General features: G+C 29.8%; 3 protein-coding genes across 3 annotated transcripts; all 3 read left to right on the top strand.

The window, feature by feature from the left end:
- Nucleotides 1-4,118: 4,118 nt before the first annotated feature.
- On the top strand, nt 4,119-5,885 carry Bm4585 (Uncharacterized protein; the record flags this gene model as incomplete). The annotated part of the gene is made up of 5 exons (XM_043074527.1): nt 4,119-4,179; nt 4,718-4,896; nt 5,057-5,142; nt 5,304-5,428; nt 5,656-5,885. The coding sequence occupies 5 exons, from the start codon at nt 4,119-4,121 to the stop codon at nt 5,883-5,885; spliced, it is 681 nt and encodes a 226-aa protein (XP_042930461.1).
- A 5,129-nt stretch (nt 5,886-11,014) lies between these two features.
- Bm49 (Uncharacterized protein) lies at nt 11,015-12,142 on the top strand (the record flags this gene model as incomplete). The annotated part of the gene is made up of 3 exons (XM_043074526.1): nt 11,015-11,059; nt 11,224-11,281; nt 12,021-12,142. The coding sequence occupies 3 exons, from the start codon at nt 11,015-11,017 to the stop codon at nt 12,140-12,142; spliced, it is 225 nt and encodes a 74-aa protein (XP_042930460.1).
- A 2,136-nt stretch (nt 12,143-14,278) lies between these two features.
- On the top strand, nt 14,279-25,805 carry Bm2470 (myocyte nuclear factor-beta; the record flags this gene model as incomplete). Its single annotated transcript, XM_043074525.1, has 19 exons — nt 14,279-14,451; nt 15,296-15,395; nt 15,489-15,623; nt 16,176-16,324; nt 18,102-18,238; nt 18,462-18,663; nt 18,930-18,988; nt 19,048-19,253; nt 19,448-19,566; nt 19,762-19,820; nt 20,472-20,756; nt 21,644-21,727; nt 22,288-22,395; nt 22,741-22,877; nt 23,104-23,197; nt 23,370-23,824; nt 23,987-24,077; nt 24,258-25,331; nt 25,798-25,805. 19 exons carry the CDS (start codon nt 14,279-14,281, stop codon nt 25,803-25,805), a joined length of 3,675 nt encoding a protein of 1,224 aa, XP_042930459.1.

The raw sequence follows: 25,805 nt of genomic DNA, 5'->3' as shown, positions 1-25,805 counted from the left end.
CTTTTCAAATTTCGATCCACTACATTTCCATTAAAAGAAGTATAATTTTTTTTTTTTGTTAAGAAGTATAATTGTTAAACTTACCAATTGCACAGTCTATATCAAAAATCATCTGTATTGCATGTATGTGCTTGTGTGTGTATGAGTGAATTTTGAGAAGAATTTCATGAAACGAATTATTCTCATCAAGCAACAGAGAAAAACAATAGCTATAGACAAATGAGTTATTGTACAATCATTGTTTAACTATTTCACTAACCTTTTCAAATTTCAATCATACCTACAAACAGGAAAGCAAATAGTAAGTAATGGTAATTGGAAAAATTGGATTTCAAAATAATTCGACCTTTTCCATTAAATTAGCGACTACCTCACAAACTATCACCTCCCCCTATCACTTCGAGTCATCTCTAAGAATATTCAAAAAATCTCCATGGACGATTCTACTTAAGCCCTTCTGAAATCAAATAAACAAAATTAATTATGTATATTTTTTTTAATAATTTTGATATTTTTCATACACATGAGGATGTCTTATTATTATTTTTCTTTAAATCTATACCTAATAAAGAGTCTTATAAAAATTAATAATAAAGCTTCAGAAAAAATAACCAAATCATTTTTAAAGTGACCATAAATAGTCAGGATATTCATTTTTTCCCCGAAAAGTTTTGGAAGTGTTTCATTGATTTTGAAATAGTAATTAAGCAAGTTAACATTTTTGTAATTTCCTTTTGAAATGGAAAAATTTTTAATTAATTTTTCCAGATATCTTGCTGTTATTTTGTTCATTTTTCACTTCTTCTTTTTACTTATTTCGTGAATAATTCATAAAAGTTTGTAAACTTACAATTTCTTAAATTTGTGATTAAATCTGTAAATGAAATAAGATAGTTACATTTGCTAAGTTAAATTTTACTGTAAATGCTAGAAATGCTTTATTTTGCTCTTGCAAAAATTTCATCTCCTTTGATAATGAATGCTCAGTCAACTGCTTATCTGAAGAAAATTGAGAAAAAATTTATTGGGTCATTTTTAGTTTCAATTTATTGCTAATTTGATTTCAAAATTAATTGAAGAAAAATTGCAATCATCTGAAATTTCTCAACTTTTTCCCTACTTTCACAAATATAAAATTATTCGAAAAAGAATTTGTGGTTCAAAATAATCAGATAAAGAAACAAAACGAAATTTTCAGTTTAATAATCATGTATAAGTTTGCTCTAGCATATATTTAAGTGCTATAAGTTTACAAATATGGAAAAAATGAATAACAACGAAAGCAATTACAAAATTTAATTTGGCATTAAAATAAAATCAGATAAATTACGAAAATGACTGAAAAATCAGATATGTTTGCATGCGGATAATTCTTACATGGAATGCCAATTTCACAGCAATAATTTGTGCAGTTAGTACTTATAAATTATTGTCTCCTGTGAAATCAATAAAGAAATAACGAATATTATTTCAATAAAGCTAAAAGTAATTTGTTGTCTTTTTACTTTACCTTTTCCCATTCTTTAATTTGCATTCCATATGGCATATTTTATTGTCTAACAAGTGGCTAGCAACTTTTATCATAATGGAAATCATCCTTTATCGTTATTATCACTGTTAAGAAATTTCAAGAATTTATGAAATAATTTCAATTCTTCAGTTCATAAATAATCTTTTTTTTTTCATAAAGGAGTGTAAAAACTTTTAAATTTTCAAAGCGAAATTAGATATTTCAATATATTCAAAAAAGTAAAATTTTCACTTCTTTTTGGCCAAATTATAATATACAAAATAATATCAAAATGATAGCTAAACCTAAAGTAATGACTACCTGCTTATAGCTGAAAATTTTGGAGATAATATGTAGTATTCGAAATTGGTTACTTAGTGAAATGTAATTTTACAGTAATTTTGATTCACATGTGAAAATTAAATAAATTTACAAATTCTATTATATTGAAACTTAAATTTCATTTTATTGCCTACTATTATTGGTTAAAGTATCACCTGGTTAAATGTCCTTTTTCTTTTTGTCTTGTAAAATCCATTAATGTTGAAAATGCATCCAAATGCGATAAGTAGATGAGAAATAGATGTTTGAAATGAAACTATGTAAGAATTTAGGTTTAGTGAATGTCAGAAAATTTTAGATTTAAAAATAAAACATAGCAGAAGCAAGACATGTTAAATTTTAATAATATGGATTGACTAAAAAATGCTAATGCTTTCCCATTGTTAAACTTAATTTTAGGCTACAATTTTTACGACTGTATCAGCACTCATTCAATGGTACTAAGATTTAGTTTTTCAACCATTTCATTAATCAATTCAATTAATTTATAGTTTGAGACATATGTAATAATACTTTTCAATGTGTGTTACATCATCTATTATTAGTTCATTGTAAACATATTTGTTGTACTAGCAACATTTTGTTAGTCTAAATTAAATATTCCATATAAAAAAATAGTAACCGTATACGAAATTAACAATATAGATTTTATATATGAAATAGTCATATATGCTTTTCATATTTACGCAAAAAATATTTCAACGATAATTTAAATTATTTTTTTTCTTCTTTGCAAAAAAAAAGAGAAGCACTACTATTGTTTTTATTAAGTTAAGGCTCAAATTGCCATTCCATAGGCTTATTTTAATTCGACAAATGGCTCAGTTAAGAAATTTTTTTTTTAAAGCTTCACTGTTATCGTTATCTGTTATATACTTTTTTTATCGTTTACACTTTCGATAGATTAAAGATTAATTTGCTAAAAGTTAATCAACGATATACTCATAGCACTTATACGATAAATTAAACTATTTTTTTCTTTTTTGCATGGTAGAAATGCACGAATCATTTTGATGAAAAAAAAAAGAAAATTAAGGAATTTTTTAAAACTTAGTATTCATTTTAAATGAATTTAATTCATTTAAATAAATTCTTATTTTTAAGTTGACTGAAAAAATTACTGTGCAAAATGAAGAGATGATAAATGAATGGCCTCATTTTAAGAGAATGGTAGTACAATTTACATGAATAATAATCACAATCACAAAAAAAGGGGAAGTTTCGCTTTAATTTCGTGGATTAAATTTGAAATATTTTGAGTGAATGGTGGTATATATACTTTCCAGAAAAATCTACATGATATGAGCTGATTATCATTAACCAGCGTGTTACATTATTCATAAAATATCTTAACATTTTAAGACTGAAAGTTGTACTTATCAAATTCTGTGATCTAATCTCAAGCAACTTCTTTCATTTCTCTTTCTTTCTTTCCTTTTTTTTTTTTTCTCCCTCTCTTTTTATTTTGAATACATTTGCATGAATATATTGAATATATGTAATAGATCAGCAATGAAGAGTTTCATCCCAAAAGAAAAGGAAATTTTTTTTGCTGTTTCTTTCTTGTTTGTAAAATATCTTCATCGTTTTATTTTTCAATCCTTGTTTTCTTTTCTTTTTGTTTTTGTTTATATCAGTAAGAAAATGAAAGATTGAAAAACATTTTGATAAATATATGATTATTTAGTAGTAGTACTATTATTATTACTATTATTAGTAATTATTATTTAATAGTTATTGATATTAATTAGTAGTTATTATTCATGCTGAAATTGAAATGCTGATGTTCTTTCTTTTCTTCCTTCTTAAATGATTTTTCAAATATTTTTTCTTTTCATACCACTAGTACATAAGTTATTAATATGCTAAAAGAAACAGGATTAAGAAGGAGAAATTTGACGGATTCAAATTACGAAGGATGATGAATTGAAAGCCTAAGCCAAAAATGATGGAAAGTGGAAGAAATGCTCGAAATAGACAAATAGAATTCATTTGAAGAAATCTGAGAAATTAGCTAAGTCTCTCAGAATCATCTCATTAGTTTGCTACAGTTATATTAAGAAATGATATTATTTTTTGATTGATCTATCAATTTTTACAACAAATAATTGTGAAGTTTGATTAAGACTTTGTGACTTTGTAAATTCGGGTCAAATATTTCTTTTATTAAATGTCACACAACTAAAATTAATTTTAGTGCACATTGCAAAATTGGCTATTTTTCTATGTTTCATTGATTTAATAATTACTTTACGATTATCGGTGAATGTTCAGTGTCCTTCTGTCATTAGCAAAAGGCGAAGCTCATCACTTGCCAATTCATGCAAGTAAGCTATCTATATATAATTAAGTGCTAAAACTAAGAAAATTAGCGTAATGTAACAGAAATGGTAATTAAAGTGTTTAATAAAGGAGCGTTTAAGAATTCTTAAATCTCTTAAAAAGTGAAAAAAAAAATAGTTTGCCAATATTAGGAACACCGTATTTCTCATAAAATATAGCTTATGAATGATCATGATTGTGATAATGTAATAATGATTAGAAGATATTAATGAATCACGCAAACTATGATGATAAAGTTTTAAACCAGATAGATTAGATGTAGAAGTTTACTGGCTTACTTTCAGGAGAATCATTGTAAAGTTGTGCTCTAATTCAACCTGTAGTTTTTGTAAAACGTCCTAATAAACAAAATATCACCCTTAACAGCTTTAAGGATATTTTAAAGTAGTTATGCTTTAATCATTTCCGTCAACGCAACATTTTTCATCCTCAAAACTTCATTCAAAAAGTCATTTAAATGGTGCTTTCAAATAAGCCTTTGATACTTACCAAATTGTTTGAATTATCCGTCAGAAATTTTAGGCCCAAAACGTAAAAATTTGCTTAATATTGTTTACAAGCAGTATTGCACGAAGCAACGAGTTAATGAATCATATCGAAAATTGAAAAATGCGTTTAAAAAGTTACATGATGACTATATGCACATAAAAGGACGAAATATTTTCAGCAAATATATTCAAATGCAACAGATGATTTGTGAAGTATTATTTCTTTTCATTAAATTATGCTTATTTCTCTGTTTCAAAATTTCACCGAAATTTTTGTTGCAATTGCAGGACTTAAATTGGAATTTTTTATTACTTTAAAGATAAATCATACTTGAACATCATTTTTTACAATATATATATATATATGTTTCAGGTGATAATCCTGGACAAACAGTATTGGCAGTTAATTAATATACCTGCACCAGAACCTTCAGAAGCAGCCAATGATTATGTAGCACGGTTGTTTTGTCAATGCTTTTTGTTGAATTTTTTTCGCTAATTCATTCCACTAAATAAAATTGTAATGAATTGATTGTTTTTTTGGAAAAACTTTTCTTAATCTAAATTCAGTACTGACTAAGCTTATCTTTTGTTGTAAACAAAGTTTTACTTAATTTTAGGGTAATGGAGCTAGTGAATGTAACACAAGTGGAACAAACTCGGCCATTGGGTATTACCACCCTTTTAGGAGTAACGACAATTGTAGAAAGCGCTGCAGAAACAATTATGTTCGAAACAAAAAGAAGTATGGTAATTTTAGAAATTAAAATATCAAAATTCCCCAAAAACAATGAAATTCTGAACTATTTCTGAAAAACTCCTTATTGGGGATATACTTTTGACTTCGCAAAATTTACGAAAATTTTAAACTGTCATTAGATTGATTTAGTTATTATTTTATACTTAAAATACTTCATTTCAATTTGTTATTCCTTTAATCTTTTGACCTATAAAAATTGGCCATATTTTCAGGCTTATCGGCAAATAATTTACGAACTGAATGCGATCGAATGTATGTCACATTATACAGATTATTGAAGAAATATTTAAAACTTCGAGAAATACTTAAAGAACTGAATTCAAATTTTCATTCTTCACGTTTTTTACCCATCATTCCACGATACAATTTGTTAAAATCTATGATAAAAAATGTTATCCGAGAACCATCGTTTGCTGAAATATATCACGAACCAGACATATAACGAGTAATTGTTCTTTCTTGAATATTTATGAGCTTCTTTCTTTTTTTTTTTTTTTTTTTTCATTTTTTGAAGTTCCTTTAAAATTTGGCAGTAAATTTTTTTTGCTTATGTAAACATAATGAAATTATTAAGTGAATACAGGTTGGTTACACATTGAGAAAAAAAAATTTATTGTTCCTCAGATAATGCATTCATTAATTTTATTCAGAAATTAAAAAATGACAGTCAGTTCTATTTATGTGCTATAAACATGAAGATAATCAAAAATTCAATTTCATAAATCAAATGTTCAAAGTTCAAAAAAAATCAGATAATTCATTCAAAATATTATTTCCATTTGAGTTATTTTAAACATACATATAAATTTATAGAGTATCTAATAAATATTTCATGGAAAAGTGCTGGAAAAATGTGCTTAGCAGGCTTGCATTTTAATTTTTCCACTTATAAACATTCAATAATTAATGCTTGAAAATTTTAATAAAAACTTGAAATATTATTAGGTAACAAACAGGTATGAGAAAACAAAAATGCTTGTTGTATAAATAAATAACGTCGGTCTTCACTTATCACTTCATCATCTGTTTCCGTCTAATTTTATATCAAAAAAGGTGAGATAGCAAACCTTTAAATTACTTAATTCAAATTTTTTTTGTTGGGGATACTTGAAATTGTAGATAATTTAGAGATACAAAATGTTTCTGAAAAACAAACTAAGGCATTATTAGTCTAAAAAATAACACAAACAGATTATCCAGATATTAAATATTGTCAAAAAAAAAAAAATGATTAAAAACCTTTCCTAAGCACAAACAGATTATCATACTATTTATAAGTCTTTAATCATCCTTTGCTGTTAGTCTTGGAAAAACAAAATATATTTTAATTTAGCTGACAAAGTGCGTCTAAAACTTCAACAAAATACCGATTGATACCTCTGAGACCACAATTACTTTTAAAAATTTCAAGAAACTGTTCATTTAAACATTATAATATTTCATGCTGTAAAAACCAATTGAAATCTGTAATAAGATAATTCGTTCTTACCATGTTTTTAAAAACAATTTTCAAATGTATTCTAAACTATTGGAGATTCTTGTCACCTATTTTTGCTCGGTCAGCTAACATCGATTGTTCAGTCAAAAAATAACGTTGAAATAAAATTCGAATTATTGCAGTTACACGGAATTGCTCTTTGACAAAATAAAATTAACTATAGAGTTCAGAAAGTTAATTCTAAATATAATATAAATCCTTACTAACACACATATAGGCCATTTTAAAAACAATACCCTAAATATAATTTTTAATGAAATCCACTTTATCATTTGTAACAAATCAGATTTAGACTGTACATAAGTGTTACATTTTATAAAATTTTTCAAATCCAGAAAAATTATCAGTTACTGATTAAGTAATGCTCAAATTAAAATTTCAATGAAGAAGTAAACATTAAACAAAAAATATGATGTGACATTTGCGCAGTGAGATGCATTTCACTTTCAAACAACCATCAATAATTGACCAACCAATATTACCAAGAAATGCTTAATGGTATTTTAATATACTCGAAATTACATCATCTAATCTTATTAAATTTTCTTTCATTATAAAAAAAAAATGACATCGTACCAGGCTGTACCACAACTGTTAGCACATCATACATTTTTTTCCTCATTCAACGGATTATCTACCCATCATAAATTTATCTGAAAATAAAGAGAAAGGAGAAAGAATCTGTTATACTGTACCACTATTAAATTTTGATAAACATTTACTTTTGATAGTAGTATAATTGTGACTGTACATATATTTTTGATCCGTAGTAAAAGTAGATCATATTATAATGCAGTCTTTTATTCCATTTTTTTTGTTCATTTTTTAAATCCCCAAAACTGCAATAGCGATCTAAGATGATCAAAAATTTGTCAGTCTATGAAAGAGATAAAGTGAGATTACTAGAATTTTGTACATGTGAGAATTTAATCGATTATTAATCGAACGTTTCCTGATGATTACTAAGACCTATCTTTGCATTTTTGTTGTAATTGAAGTGATGCAGTCATATGAGATGTACTGATCCAGTTTTGAACAGTTTTATCATTTCGTGGCCAACAATGTTTGTGATGTCAATGATGATTGATTTTATTTCGACGTAGAATGTCAACGAATCGTAGAATGTTTTTCGTAATTAAAGTTCTTAAAAAACGATCTCACCATGAATAATCTATTGTTTCATTTGATTTCTACATCATTTTTTACTTCAATCCTGTAAAATTAACTTTTATTCTGATAAGCAAATTAAAAAATCAATAAAATTTTAATGCAATAAAATTTCTGATTTTTAAAGACTCCAGTTTTATTCGAAATTTTTCAAATTCAAAAATTTACTTTTTTGTAATCAGTATAAGATTATTACTTCTTCAAAATGTTTTTTTTTAGTGATTGAAAAAATTTTCCATAATAATTCACGTCATTGTTAATGACGTAATGGTTCAATATTACAACAAAAATTAGTAATGATATTAGCCAATCAATAAAAGTGATAACTTCGATTATCATTTTTCAAACGAAAAAAATAAATGGATCAGTTAAATTAGCTTTTGCTCTGTTAACATTCAATTCACTTGGCAGTAATGCAGAAGTATTTACTATTCAGTATAATTTTTCTTACCACATTTTTATCAAATATACCAATTTGTTTCATACAAGAAAATTAATAGAATAATTTCAAGGAAATCTGAAATTCAATTGAACAATTAATGTATACATTTTCCTGCATTTTTCTGCTTGAGCAAATGAAATCTATTAGATCGCAAATTTTTGTATTCCTGTCAAATTGTTATCAAATTAATACACCATTGATATCAATATAACATTTAAAAGGCAGACATTTATTACATTAAAACAAAACCAATTGCTGTTCGTTTATTGCAACCATTCATTTTAATATTATCAATTTTTCTCATATCATAGAATACATATAAAATTTATATTTGTTACGTATTTATTGAATAAAATATTTTTTCTAATTGTTTCCACATTTTAATTAAAAATTTCTATTCATGCAATAAAAATTAAGGCTAAATAGAAGCAAATGTTAAGAAATTTTCTCAAATTTGTTTTATTAAAAAAAATTCTGGAAGTTAGCAGTACCAAAAAATAAATAAATATATATATATATTGAATGATCAAACGGATACACAATACAGTGATCATATAGCGTAGGTGTGATATCGATCCATTTCGGAATCAAGAAACGATATTGAGAATAATGGATCAAACAAATGCATGCAGGGCAATAGAGCAAAATAAACAGTTTTTTTTTTTTTTTAATTTGTTTGGGCGATTGCATTTTTTTTGCTCATTTATTCTTTTAGCTCAACATTCACTGATATCAATTTCACTCTTTCGATGTTATTACTATCAATATTACCCTTTGAAACGTTTTTATTTTAATAGATTCAAGGATTGTTAAGATGCATCAACTTAGTGAATTTTATTTATCGAACATGAAAGAGTTAAGTGCATAATTGATTGTAATGGTTGAAAATATTACTTTCGAGAAGATCCAGGAGAAAAGAAAAACAATCATTGTCATCATTCCTGTCACCTCCTAGAATTATAAAAATAAAAATAATTGCTATATGTATAAAAACAAAAAACAACCGTTACAACGAAAAATAAATTGTTGCATGGGATAGAAATAATGTAAGAAGTTCTTCACACGAACAAGAAGTTGAAGAATTAAGTTTGAATAAAAAAAGTTAAACCTTTGACCTGGAAAAACTTAAATATATTTAGGCAAACTAGTTCGGGATTATTTAGAATAATTAAGCATTTTTGAAATTAAGCAACAATTCCTGCAAATGTTCCAGAACAAGTTTTGTCATTGAATAGCACAAAGAAAAATATTTATTTAATTACTTCATATAAAATATTTTGTCTAACTTTATGACATTTACAACATATGATCTAAGATCAAAGTAGTCGCCAAAATATTAGGAAATATAAACATATTTAAGTAGAGATGTAAAATAAAAAATCTTTTTTTTTTGAATGAATAAAATCGCAGAATATGCATAAACCTGTTTCTGATATTTTTTGTATTTTACTTTGTCATAATTTTGAAGTTTAAAATTTACAATTTTATTGTTGTTCAAATTTTGTGCGATATTACGAAAACATAAAAATGCATTCATTCATGCCTCTTCAAATGAATAATTTATTTGACAAATGGATCCAAGAATAATCTAAACATTTGATAAACTTGCGCTTTTTCTTCACATATTTCAAGCTGATTGCAACAATTTGCAATATGAAAAGAAAATGGTTGAAATTTAATTAGCATCAAAAATTTCCTTACCTTACTAACTTTTAATATAATAGAAGTTATTTAAATTTATTTTAGTTTTGAAATGTAGATAGTTATCATTGTTGACGGAAAAAAAACGAGTGGGAATATTTTGTCTTCAATCATTTTATAAAAATCAACTTTTTCTCTTCGGAAATAAGCTGATCAATTTCATTACATTTCTAACTTATTTGAATTCATTCATTATTCGGTTACCATAGTGATAAAACATAAAAGTTTTCTGGTTACTACATAAAGCACTTCATCCTTCTTTCTTTGTCCACAATCCTGCTTAGCAATGAACAGTACCTCCTTTCACCTCATAAAATTTTACCTCATCTTGCCTTTTCCTCCTTTTCAATCTTCCATCTTTCTTCCTACTTCACTAATTATTCTGCCTTAACAACTTAATTTAAAAACGTTTTTTTTTTTTTCAAATTTTGTACATACTATTAATCAACATTTAAATGTTTATATATATGAGGTAAAATTTTATGAGGTGCGAGGAGGTACTGTTCATTGCTAAGGGTTATACCATTCATTAACAGTAACGATGATATCTAAATTTCTAACTTACACTAATTCTTTTCAGTCTCTCATTTTCTAATTTTCAATAAAAATTCAAAATTGCAAAAAATTAGCCTTTTCCGTTATTTCAATATTTCAGGAAACAAGAAAACCAGGAAAATTTTATAATTAAATTTTGAACAATTAGCTAAAAAAAGAATGCACGAAGTATTGAAAAGGTTAACCTTTTATTCTATTTTCAGAGCCAATGTCGTATTTTTTGCTAATATTCCTTATTTTTTTTCAATTACAGGTAAGTTAACTACTACTTTCAATTTCAACTAATTGAACAACATCGGTAATACTTTCTTTTAAGCTCGCATTTAAAAATTTTGATCTCTAAAAGACTTTGAAAAGCTCTAGATCTTGAAGTATTTCATTTTTCCTATGATTAGATGTGCTGTTTATTCATTTCAGAAAAACTATGCAGAAGGAGAAATGACATCGATGCCTCCTCCAATCGATACTGGAGATGGTTTTAAATTTTGCTTTAATGCATTTAACATTTACTCTAAGACCGAACTAATAAAATAAACGGTTTCTAAAATTTCCGTCTTTAAGATAACATCCCTCAGAGTGTACATATAAATAGTGTTGCATATTTCCAGCTTAGATTTTCCTCATTAATCTTGAATTCAATGTAGTAAAGAATGGGATCATGCTTACCTCATCACAGTCTTATATTTGATCAAAAACTTTCCACTGCAATTCAAAAAGTACTTTGTTGCAAACTTCGCTCTCACTCTTGTCCTTATTCTTTTTTTAATTGTTAGATCAAATCGAGTTTGTTGCCGTAGAATCAAATGTCAGCTTTCATATTATTACACATTCAATCAGAATCTGTAATTTCATTTTCACTTATGGTTTCTTTTGTGAGAGATGAAAAAAATCATCCTAAGCTTAGTGGCCCGCATAAAGAGAAAAAACACCTGGCAAGTATTGGTTTTTTCTTTTTCTACTGATTTAAACACCATTAATTTTCAAGATATCTGATATGGATGCAGAGGATTCTGTATCAATTAATAGTGATAGAAATACTTTCAGTCTCATTTAGCTCGATCTAATATGTTTCTCGTATAGCATGCATCAAAGTTCTATAATCGTTAATTTAACGGACAAGTTCTAATTATATGCTCGGTAAATCCTGCACTCAATACAAAATTGTCCAATTTTTTGCTTGAAATTTTTATGGTAATTAAGAATTATTATTTCAGGAGTAACAGGAATAAGTATATTAACAACAACAAAAGGAACTCCGTGTTTGGTACCACTGACAGCACTCCCAGGATGGTTTATAGTTACATCTATCTTACACGAAATTATTCGAAGTTTCTGAATGTTTACAAAGAAATTGAATAAGCATATCCATTAACAGCATAAGGAATTTACTTCTAATCTTATTTTGTACAACTCCTTTTTAGGATTTGTTTGGAAATGCAGAATCTTATTGAAAATTTCGAAAATTCATGTTAAATTTGTTATAGGTTGAAACAAAACATATTTATATATATGACAATAATTTTGACAAGATTTGTAAATTTATTTATAAAATGATAGCGCAATAGACTGAATGGCGGTCACAGAGATAAATCTTAAGCAGATCTAAACAAATAGCAATGAAGAAATTATGCAGCAAATAAGTATATATTTTTTTAACGGTTAAGTGGAAGCATGTCAAACTAATATCGGTTTTCCGAACTATTTGTGATGTTACGTTCCAAATCCTTCTACATGATTCACTTCCATGGCATAAACTATCCAATGTGCATTTGTGCTCTATTTAAGCTTCCCGAACATCAACTATTGTGCTTCTGATACCATCTGCTAAATTCTAAATGACATTATTTCGAAAAATTTCCACTTCCTTTTTGATATGTTTAACACTCTATCTTAAGCATCTACCGTTCAAAGCACAAATTATTTTGCCGAACAATTTGTTAAGTAGATTGATTAAGTTTCATGCTTGCACTGTTTTTCTCATTGGCTATATTTTACTGAGAAGTTATATCTAAGTAAACTAAAAGTTATGCTTAATTTTACTGCACTTCAATAAAAATACAATATCGTCTAGGTTTATGGACATAAACTAAGTGGTGTGCATAATGGAATCTTTGAACAAGTTCGGCCTGTTAAACATGAATAAAACCTAAATGGATAAACGGATATTTTGGAAAATATTTCACTAAAAATCCTAGTGTCTTTGCCATCAAAATAAATTTAAAAAAGTTTTTTTTTTTTTGTTTGTCATATCAAAGTTTACTTTTTCTCACGACGAGAATCTAGATGTATTCAAGTTTGAATAGAATATCAAAAAATAGATTTTCAAAAATAAAAATTAACTGAGATTGTTGAATAATTTGAAAGATTATGGAATCAAATTCAGAAACCAATGATATTAAATAAAAATGAAACAAATAGCGGTCAATAAACATATTCATAAAGTAAAATGTTGCATCGAGTTGTCTCTTCACCAATTTATTATGATGCACAAGCGTTCAGCTGATAACACCTACACCTTCTTATCATAGCTATTTATTTAAAAACAGCTGAAGTAATTATTCCAACCTAAAATAATTCATTTTACTGTTTATGTCACAACGAGACATAAACCATTATTACATCAAGTAACACGTACATGTGGCAATCTTTTAGAAAAGATTACTTTTCAACAGACAACCTTTAAAAAAAACGATTAAAAAAAAGAAGGATAATGAACTGGGAATATTACTTATGGTTTAAATTTTAATTTTTGGATTTAAAAGTAATGAGTTAAATTTCAAAACGGACAAATTCAAAATCTTCGATGTCAAAATAGAAGATAAAATAGTAGACTTGCAGAATCGGAAATGAATAATTCAAATAATAACACAAGAGGTGAATACTGGAAATGGAAATGAAAATAGGAATGCTATATCATTGAAACATTTGCATTATGCCATACCATGCGCAAACTTGAAAGTATCATTCGTGCTAGCATCGTCCAGCGTCCTCATCTACTACCATTATATTTCGTATCCTAACGGAATATATATTGCGAAAAGACGTAACAAATTGAAACGCGCTATTTTGCGTTTATTTCAGAATTTGGAACGGTCACATTGTTGCGTTCATCATTGGGTTAATTGGTGGGCGTTTGTATTTTTGTGGTTGTTTTGTTGGGGTTTTGGGGAGGATTTTGCATGCTAAGTTTTTGCAAATATAAGTGTGCTCAGTAATAATTAATACCCTTATTTCATAAAGTTGTATGCTTTTTTCTTTATTTCTATTTGTTTTTGTTTCAGGTTCAGTTAATTGTGAATCCGATGATTCATTTTATTGTTTTTAATTATTACTGATGTGTGTATTTCAGCATGGTTTTTTTAAGCTCAAAACTTCTGGTCTTTTTTGCTTAATGACGAGAAGTAATACAATAGATAATAAACTAGGTGCTGTGGCTGGTGTTGCAAAAGAATATTTAACTTGTATTGCAAAGATGAGTGGAAGCAATAAGCTTGAAAAGTTATCATCTGGAAATGAAATGTGCAATAAAGCATTAACATCGACATTGATGTTAGCAGATCGAACATCTAGCACTGCTGAAGCAGTTATAAATTCTGTTGTTAATCGTCAGCATGAAGCACTCAAAACGGGTAAATCAAACATTGAGTAAGTTTCAAGTTTGTTTTATTAATAATAATGACAATAATAATAACTGATAACAATAAATAATAATAATAACAATAATATTGTCATTATTCCTATTATTATCGTTATTTTTATTATTACTATTCGGTATCTAATTACTATTATTATCGCTGTTATTGTCATTATTTTTCATTGCTACTATTTATTATTGTTTTCATTATTGTCATTATTATTATTTTCATTTTTTTTGTCATTATTATCATAATATAATAATTGTCATTGTTATTACTAATTATTATTACTGCTACTATTTTTTTTTTTTTGTTATTGCTATTTATTATTACCAGTCATTTTAATTACTATTATTCTTATTATCATCATTATTAATATTATTATTATTATTATCATTAATATTGCTACCATTATTGTTATTATCATTATTATTACTATTATTAATTTATATGCCATATTATTAATTATTGCATTATTACTGTTGTTATTATTATCATTTAAAAATTTTGTTTATCATCGAAGTGTTTGATTACGTTTCAGTTTTTTTCTCTTTTTTAAATAGTAGAATACTTTATGTTCACCTAGCGTGTAAATAACGTTTTGATCAATTGTTTTTGGTTTTTTCACGTAGCTGATATTTTTTTCGAAATTTCTTTTTAATGAATTTTTGAAAACCAAATGGATCGTATTGAAAAGGAAAACATTTGTTAACATCATTTCAAAGTTGATTTCTAATTGTCTGTTCCGGAAGTCGTTTTTAATTTCCGTATAAGATGCTAGTTGAGATTTTCCTGCATCCCTTTCGGATAAAAGGTTTCACAGGTCTTTTCATTTTAATGTATCTCTTTTTTAGAACGCAAGTATCTCCGATAAGAGAAATATTGGAAATTCGCCGTAATAACTTATCTGGTGAATTGCTTGTGCTCAGAGATATTGAGAACAGTCCTAAAAAGGCTTGCTTTTTAATTGATATTCTTTCCTTTTCAAATTACTATCCGCGAAATATACCAGAAAATTTCGGAACTGAGATGCAAATTTGTATTTAGGTTGGGTGGATTGGTGAGCCCGCCTTTCATCCACTGGCGCTTATTCGTGGTCCTAGCGGAACATTTGCCGTTTCAAAGAAGGTGGTGATTATTGGCCGAGACTCTGCAAATTCGATTACAGATCTTGTAGTTCAGGTCATTTCCACATTCCGTTCGTTTTACAAACTTGTTATAGGAAGCAGTAATCGGAGTATGACGCTATAAATTGGTTAGTATATTTCATGGAAATCCTGGATCTTCTTTTTGTTAATATATTTTATAATAACTGGTTGTTTTCAAGCATTCGAAAATAAGGTATAATACATCCTTGATCTCCCATTCTCCAACCATGAATCCCTTTCGTTCTTCAGTTCTTCCATCTCCAAAATTTCATATTTTTATATTGGTTTCACGCTAAAGACTATTTATTTGGAGTGAATAAATTTTGGAAAGTTTGGCAGTTTAACTTTCAACCTGATATCTTTGAAATTTTGTCAAGATTTTAACCAGCAATCGCTCTGCAGTAGGTATGTGATAAGAAACAATATAAGTGTTTATGAGCTGTGAGGGATTCAGAAATACATGATGATACTGGACGTAGTGAAGTGAGGTGGAGTTTAGCTGACTGGGGAGGGAAAGAGAAGGAACGAGGGTGGTGAATAACTTTTGGCAGTTTTCATAAAGGGAAGAAAAATAGCATTATTTCAGGAAAGCAATTACGTAAGCAGGTGTCATATTATTCTGTACCATACTGGTCAACAGAATAGATGGAATATCAAAGTGAATGGGAAGAACGGTGTGCTCATCAATGGAATTATGTATGGACAGTCTGAACAGGCTCGAAGTATTCCATTTAGGTTTGTATTAATTTATCCGAAACAGTAATAGCAATGTTGTTTGAAGTTCGTCGCAACTGTGTACTGGATACAGTTATATTGTGTAGTGTCTCTGCTGTTATCACAGCTGTGTACTGGATACAGTCATATGCCATTTTTCTGAATGATCGTGCATTTGATTCAGCAGGTTTTTGGTCAATAAGATCCATATATTTCGTTGATTTTTAATATATGTGTGATTTCTCGAAATATGAGTTTCTGCTCAAAAGTTTAACTCTTTTTCCAGAGTAAACCAACGGAATTTACTCATTTTGTAGATTTCGGTTTAATTCAAAATGCTTAGACCAAAAGTTGAAGTTACCTTATGCCCTTTATTAATAAACAATAATGCTGATATTATTGATTAAACAGTCTCTTGGTTGGTTTCTTATAAATTTTTTGTAAATTGATGAATATCTTCGGAATATACTGTGGCTGAGTGGTCACTGTGCATTTACAAGTTTCACCGAACATAGATTTTCACGCTAGTCTAAACTGAGTAAAATTAAAACCAGCATCGAAGTTTTACTCTATCCAAAGATCTTGACAGTTTTATCGGCAGAAAGATTCTGGAATCTTTCGAAAATTTCATAAATTTGTCATTAAATTTTGATCACACTAGAAATTTTTGTGTGTACCCACCAATATTTGTCTTTTCTAACTCTCAGCAGCTGTGAAGTTGTGAAAATTGCTGTATCACTTTTGTTGTTTCTTTCAAAGTTTCATTTTGTAAGAAAAGAGATTTCACAATTAAATTTGTTAGAAGTTTCTATAGTTTTCAAATCATTAATGAACCTAATATCCAAGTGGTGTTTGTTGGTAAGCATAATTGTCATCCATTCATAATTACAGTACTCCTTTCTAGTGCTAAATGATTATTTTTTGGAATTCTTATAAGTCATTATTCAGTTCTCTGAATGTTTAGACTTTGTGTGATTCATCACTAAAAACCGAGGAATTGAAATAATTGGTTGGACATGAAAATGTTTCCAATGTTCCTTTTAATTACTATTATTTGGATCTTCCAATTACTAGTTTCTTCACGTTTAAAATCTTAGTTGTAAACCGGTGAGGTAAAGATGAAAAGCGAGAGAAAACGAGAGGGGGTAGTAACAATGAGGAAAATTTAGTGGGTAGCTGATAAAAAGTAAAATTGGTGAAACTGAAAGTTACTTAATGCTAGATGATTTTTGAGGATTTTTGAGTGGAACACTGAAATATCGGTAAGCAGTATTTGCAATAACGATAGAACTCGTAATTGTCCTATTCTTGTCTATTACTACAAGTATTGCTACAAGCAAATATGACGCATATATTAATGCTGCATATATTTTGTTCAACTTTTATTTTTTGGAACATTTACTGAGGTGTGGATTCATTGATCATAAAGCTCCATGATTTATATGGTTTCATTATATGTTTTTATTGAAGATGCAAAGGATATTTAATGGGTAAAGCAATACAGAGTACTATTATTCAAACCAGTAATTTCGGATGTTTCTGGTAACTAACTGTCTTAGAAAAATAAGGAACAGTGGCTGGTAGGTTAAGAACCTGGTCGATAATTAGCGTAAAGTCGATTGGAATGTTTGCCTAATCAAATCATTCAAACTCCAAATATTCATTGGTACAGCAAAGTGGAAGATTCCCTTTGTTGATCATGTTAGTTGATATGTTGAAAATAATGTATCAGTAGATAATATCAATGAACAAGCAAAAGTATCTTTATCGATGAATAATTATACTTCATATTTTTCAGCTGCATTTTTCATTTCCCTTCCACACATATTGTTATACTATTTCGTGGTGTGGAACCACTACCTGGCACTGCGAATTCGCTTGACTGTAACGTTCAGCTAATAGGAAATGAAATAGATTCAGCAGTTTCCTTGGCTGGTATGTTATTTTCATGTCGTGTCTTGGTGGGGGTTTAGATGTCAGGTTTTATCAGTTGATAAACCGAGGTTGAGGTACAAGCAGCAGGAAATGTTACATTAATTGTACTAAAGTTTTGGCTTTCTCTAAGAGATTAAGCACATTTTTTTTTTTTTTTTTTTTTCAAATTAAATGCGGGCTTGTGTTCAGTGAAATCATGTTGAGAAATTATATTAAAATTTAGATGAATATGGATGCATCAGTGCTAAGTGTTCTGTATCCCTGATTTTCGAACCTAGAAAAAGGGGAACCGCATTTGCTCTTACAGAATCAGATAAAACATTTTATTTGTCTAATAAGCCTCATATGGAAGAATGCACGAACATACCAACAACTGAACACAGCGAACTGGTCCAGATACCTTCTGGGACTTCTGCAGGAGCAGAGTACCGTTTTCTTTTTTGATTTGTGCACGTAAAACGTTTTCTTCACATTACTTTTTTTGATTCTTCCAAAACATCTTCATTAATTACTGTAATTTGCTTAACTTCTGTATTACCAGTAGCACTACTGTCTTAAGATCTGTCACTTTAAGTCTTTAATTTTTATTCAGTTGGTGCTCTTTCTTATATGTTCATAGGAGTCTCAAACATGCCTTCTAAGCACTTCCTTTTTTTTGGTTGCAATTGTTTTCTAATCTGAATATATTTAGTGTCAACACTGGACCGCCGACATCAATGTCAACCTCACATTCTGGTCGAAACTGCAAAGGTATTTTGAAGCAATTCAACATTCTTGGTCTCAGTTAACTGCGAAAAGAAAATTTTTAGAAGATTATGAAATCTCGGATGAAAAGCCACCATATTCATACACTCAGCTGATCGTCCAAGCTATTCTGAGTTCACCAGATCGGCAGACAACTTTGTCAGATATTTATAACTATATCACAAGCCGTTATCCGTGGTATCGTAAAACAGATAAAGGTTGGCGAAATTCAATCCGTCATAATCTTTCACTGAATCGATATTTCATAAAGGTAAGGTCAACATTAATATTACATTTCATTCAACTAAATTATAACTTCTGTAATTTCTGCTGTAATTTTAACCAATTTGTCTTTTTGTCCGACAAGTTCCAGTCAAATGCAGTTAATGAGAAGCAAGAGTAAAACAACATTTAACATAGCTCAAAGAAAGTGTTAGAAAATCTGAGATTTGAAACATATTTCAGGTCGCACGTTCTCAGGAAGGACCCGGTAAAGGTTCATTTTGGAAGATCGAATCATCTGCTTTACGTAACATCGAATTGGTTTACAAAAAAAGAAAATCAAAATCATTAAAGTGTAACAAGTAAGTAACTTTTGTGGTACCAGTTACTGGTTTTACTGAAAAAAAAGTGTAGCCTTGTTCTTTGCTTTCCTCGTTACTTGTTGCTATTACAAAGCATCGAAATTGCGGCTTTTTTTCTGTTTAACTGCGTTTCTTGTCATATTCCTGTTTCTCGCTTTTGAAATTATCTGCATCCCAATATTAATATTGTTGCAGATTCTCGAATCTTATAATGAACAGTGGTCCAAAATCTGACAACATCATGACCTGTGCAGGTATTCATGTTTTTTTACCGATTTTATTTCAAGTCACGGGAAAGTCAGTTTCTTTTTAGATTAATTTAGCAACAATTTAAAAAGTTGCAGTGGCATTAATGATATTAATATGTTATTTCAATATCACTACGGCAATTCGTTAGATAATGATGACATGGTAATTTCGATGTTAAGAAATTTAGTGAAGCCTGTATTTGGTGCGTTACTGAACTTCCAATTTTCAGAGTAATCGTATTTTTAGTCGTTTTGTTTTTCTTTCTGTGTCTGTGATTTAGAAAATGGGTGGTCTTTTATGCGAGTTACTGCCTAAAATTAAGTGCACAGAACAACAAGTAATTTGTGTAATTTGGCAGCCTCAATTTCACTTCCATAATTTCGCCAAATTTTTTTCATCATGATTCATAGATGCGCATATATCGGGTTAAGCTATGACACGATGCATCCGTATTACTGGATTTGTTTAAATCTGATGTTAGTTCCATGAGTTATGGATGGTTGCATAAATTATGGCTTGATCTTCCAAGAGGGTGATTGTTATAAGTTTATTTATATTAGCTGGCTGCAGACGCGTCTTTTTTTTATAGTTTTTGGACAATTTGTTACAGCTTTAATATTGCATAATTTTTATCTCACAATCGAGATAAGTTTTAGCATCCGAAATAGAAAGGATTGAAACAGATTCATATACCGCTGATCGACAGTTTATTGCTGACGCGGAAGTGTGTGAGGAAATGTTGGTATCGAGCAACGGTAGCACCAACAATAGTAGCAATAGTAATAATAGCAGCATCTTCTTCAGTAGTGATAGTAGTAGTAGCAATGGAAATAGCAACACCACCATCAGCAGTGGTAGCAGCATCATCAGCAACAGTAATAGTATCAGTTGCAACAATACAAAAATGAATGCAAGTGGTAGAATTCCCAGTTATTTTGCAGGTATGAGTTTTGTAAACATCTTTGAACTGTTTTTGTTCTTGTGGAAGAGAAGGATATTACCAATGTTCTCAAATTTATCGAAAAATGTCCGTGATTTTAATTGTAATCATTTCACGCTATTATCAGGAAGGTTTCTTGATTTCCTATTAAACATGGAATGATACATTGTATTCTGGTTTTTTGCTTTTTTTTTTTTTTTTTTGCTATGCGAAATTCTTCGTTAATTGACGATTGTTCGGTTGTGGTTAATACAATTCTTCAATTACATAATAAAACAATGAGTAAGGTTGGGACTCTCAGATGGATAGTTTTCATGCGAGAATTACTCTTTGTTGGAGAATACAAAGATCATTCGAAGCAAAGCAGGAGGTCTTGTGTTGAGATGGAAAATTTACTGGGGAATTCTTATCAAAATGCACGTTCTGGTGTTTTTCAGTTTGGTCCCTAAATCTGCGTAATAAAGTTCAAGTCTGTTAAGAAACGCTTGAGTACATTCCCGTCTTCTCACTATTGCCTGTGGTTTGGTAATTTTCGAAAATTTGCATAAAGTGTTGAAGTCATTTTCTTCATCCTATTTGTGTTGTTCCTTTCTCGATAAGAATTTGCATATTGCTGCTGACGTCTTTTGTTTTCTACATCCATGTTTTTTGTTATATTTCTTGTACAGAAATTTGCATAAAGCCTGGTGTGGGGATGATTGGATCTATGAGGATTAGTTTCGAGATGGGAGGCGTCGAGGACGATTACTTCGGCGAATGGATGGGATTAGAATTTGTGGTGTGCTGTTAATTTTAGGACAGTATTTGTTGTGGTTTTTCGTGATCTACGGTTTGGTTTTTAATGCTATTTTCATTTCAGTTTAATTGTTCCAACAAGTCGTCTTTCAGGTATAGATCCATCTACCAACATACAATTTTCGCCTCCTGAATCACTGTTTCCATTGCACCAGCCACAAAGTTGTATTTTTCCAGGTTAACTTTAAGTTTGAACAATTCCTCATTACATATCTTGCCATCGTTTATTTTTTTTTTCCACTTTAATATTTAATTTCAATTTATTTCATGATTTCTGAGAGATTTCGAAACTATTTCGTGACCAAGTCACAACTTCTATTTGTCATAATCATTTCTTGTAATGATAGTAATACGATGCGTAAAGATCGCACTGTTCTGTAGTGATATTCATTGTTTTTGATAATTATAGTAGAAAAAAAAAAAAAAAGAAACATTTGCCTGATAAAGATAAAATCTGTTAGCTGACTTTAACTTGCAACTGAAATTCCCTGTTTATTTCTTCTAATTTATTTATTTCAACCAGACTGCAAGGATTATTCAATTCTGTCAGTCCTGGTGTAATAAATCGAGATTGTACCCAGTACATTGCATTCTGTCCGATATTATTTTCCTTACTCTTGATCTTCTTGCATACCATAGCAGAGTTCATTTATCTTGTATTAAGGAACTTATCATTTGGTTCTAATAGCTTCTTTCCACTCTTTTAGCCGAAGAGAGTAAGTTGATGTTCTTTCTAGATAATAATCCTCGTTTGAAAAAGGATATCACTGTATTCCCGATGCAGGATAATAAAGTATTAACTGAAGAAGTGGGATTTGAACATAGCGCACCGCGTTCTCCTAAAAGTAAGTATCAGCATTTAGTTTTATTGCCGCAAAATTCCTGACTTCGATTTTAAATTTCTTTAATACCAAAGTTGCAACTTTTGCTCAATATCATTTCCTCAATAATGATGGTACATGAATGTAGTATTTTCTTTATTTTTTGCTGTACTGTTAAATTTCTGATATTTACAACAAGTTTTTATCTCACTAACCATTATACAGTTCCGAGCTCTTCATCAGACTGAATTTACAGTGGACAATACACTTCTTTTTCTGCTTAGATTTTCTGAATGAATTGATGTTCTATTCATGAAATCATTTTGCTTAAGCCATTAGTTGGTTGGTTAAACTTAATATTAGCTACAGACGTATCAGGAACAGAATTTCATTCTTGCGGTGGAACGTTTAAAGTTCATCAGTCTGTGGAAGATGGACGCTCTCGTCTTCAAATCTGTCCTTCTGCACCGGAATATCGGTCCGTCAATATCAACAAATTGCCGGAGGTATTTGTGATTATGGAAATTATAATTCTTTTATTCACACGATGAACGTATCTATGAAATATTCAAAGAACAGTGTCTCTTGATCATATTTTCCTATTTGTTAAGGAGAAACTAGGAGGGATTAGCAATTTTACATTTGAACACTTCATTTCTAGATTTAAATAGTAAATTTGTAAACGTTATTTCTTGATTTTATTTTGCGATAACTTTATATTTCCTACTTCAGGCATTAAGCTCTAATACATTGCATCTTATCGCTCCGTACGCCCAAAACGGAACAAATAGTCTATGCACGACACCTGTTCAAGAAGTGCTTCAGGGTGAATTTATGTTTAAAAATTATACAAAATGAGAGTAAATTAACAGTCTTAGCAATAAGAATTATGTCAAATTTCTCTGCAAATGGATAAGCTTGTGATATATTAGATTACGATTAAAAACTCTAATGCAAATGTATCATTTCAAATCACTATTTAAATGAAACTATAATAGGTCAGAGTGGAGTGAATCTTATGTTGAGCAGTTCAAATGAGCTGCAGCATCATAAGGCTAATAGGAAGAAAGCACAGCCACATCATTCTAACAGACGACGAAATCACACCTACTCATCACTAGTGGAGCCAATTATTAGTGAAAAAATGATGGTCACACCAGGTCATTTGTACATAAGACCAGAGCAGCAGCGCATAAGTACATCTGGTGCACAACAAGTCGTTGGCACCAAAAATTACGTTGGAGATGCCAAAGTTGTCGTTGGAAGTGAACAGGGTGGCTCTTTTACACGACTACCAATTGTGCGAAAATATGGTGTTGATGAGTCTGTTAAATTGAATGCGCCGGAAATGCAGCGCTTATCCAGAGATGGTTTCATGCCAGATATGCTAATTCAGCGAAAACGAACATGCACCAATGATATTACTGCTCGAAAACAACATAGAGTTACTAAAGTAATTTTTGCTCTCTAACTTTTATTCTGATATTTTAAAATTATACAACAGGTTAGAAGCTCAGAAGTCCGAGTACACGACTTTTTCTACAGCAAGTTTCAATTATCACGTTTCAGAGAGAACATGCTACTTTTTTTATGAATTATAGATACTTATTTTTAGAAGCTCAAAGAGGCGGCAGAGCAAAAGAAAACATTTGGTGTACAACTTTCAGGTGCTGCACAAACTAATAATGAAAGTACTACTTGGACAGGTCATTTCTAAGAATTTTTTGGAGAACAAAAAAAAAAGAAAAACTCTTCTAACTTGGTTTTCTTCTATTCTGTTAACAGTTGATGTACAGTCGGTACCAAATGTATATCAATTCTCGAAACCAACAGGTGACAGTAGTACTGATAATTTTGATAGTTAATTATTTCTCTTGTGTTTTTAGGAAATCCTGTACCGACTCTTCCATCTCATATAACGTTAGAAACTGCCACCTCGACTAATCCTAATTTTCTGGCGCAACAGTTCCAAACTGATAACAACATAAATGGAAATCAGGTTGAGCCTAATACTGTTGAAAATAATTCTGCATTGGATAAATTGAAGCTTGCAGCAATTTTCTCTTATGCGAAGTCGGAATTGCTGCGAAACAGATTATTCAGAGAGATGCTGTCGCAGCTGCAACCAAACTGTGGAACCAGTCTGAATTCGCAAACGCAAACAAGTACCTCTACGACAACACAACAGGCAAACAACTGGCAAGCTACAGCAATGCAAAACGCAGAACTTGTAGCATTATATCAACAATTGTTGGCGAAACCCGACATGTTAAACACCATACAATCAACCCAACCGGTGAATGCACCTGTTACTGGAGTAACTTCACAGAATCTGCCGAATTTTAATCCTTTATTATCAAATGCCGCTTCGATGATGATAATTTCGCAGCTGGAAGCTGCTGCATACATACAGTACCAGTCAAAAATTCAACAGATGTCTGCCTCTTCCATGTCGTTAGAGTATCTTTCTAATTACGTTAATTACATTAAAGTGCTTGCGGGTTTTTCGGTAGCGCAAAGTCAGCCACAGCCATCAGATCCAGTTGCCCCAACAAATGGTAAACAGCAACAATATCAAAACGTTCAAGAGGCGCAGTCCCGATTTATTTTCCCAAATTACTCCTTCCCAACAACTTTTCCACTTAATTCTGTTCTTACTCATAACTTAAATTTGAATACGAATCAGTGGTTGAATTATTATATGCGATTGCTCGCTATTCAATCCAGTCCAATAGGGCCGTCCACTTCATCCACCACTTCATTATGGAATCCACTCTCTACGCCTACTCTTCAGAACGCTGCACCGGCACCTGTGCCGAATGTACAGAAGGAGCCCTGTGATTTAACGACACAGCGCAATGGTGGTGGTGGTAGCGGGGACAGTCGGGAACGACATCCGAATGATTTGGAGGTGGCAGAGATACTAGCATCAATCGCTGATACTCCTTCTGGATATAAAGGTATTTTTATTGGAATATTTTCTGAATTTCTTAGTTGAATTTGAATTTCTGAACAACTCAGTTGAATTTTATCCCACTATTTAACATTGCAAGGTAACGAAAGAAGAAACTGAATGTCATAATAAAATGAACTGTCCTGGTTGTGAGGTGAAGTATGCTTTAGGTGTTCTGTCTCTCGATGCTTTTATGTCATTTTCATGAGTTGAATTGTTAAGTCCGAGAAAATATGATTAGAAATATTTGCATTTTGAGATATTTTTGCCTTCTCGCACATTTCAAAAGAAATCTGGAAGTCTGCGCTAATCTTTTGAACACCATATTTTATTTTTTCATTATTTTTCTAACGAAAAAACTTCTGGTAAATTTTCAAGGTTAAAATGACAAACGAAAAACTAGTAAGTAATATTCTGCAAATAGTTTAGTTAAGAATGTGGGAGTTCCTGACATATTCATTTTTACTATTTAGGTAATTAG

This window comes from Brugia malayi (assembly GCF_000002995.4).
Source record: "Brugia malayi strain FR3 genome assembly, contig: Bm_v4_ChrX_scaffold_001, whole genome shotgun sequence".
Taxonomy (NCBI): domain Eukaryota; kingdom Metazoa; phylum Nematoda; class Chromadorea; order Rhabditida; family Onchocercidae; genus Brugia; species Brugia malayi.
Note: the sequence above shows the minus strand (reverse complement) of the source record. Positions and strands in the feature narration are given on the sequence as shown.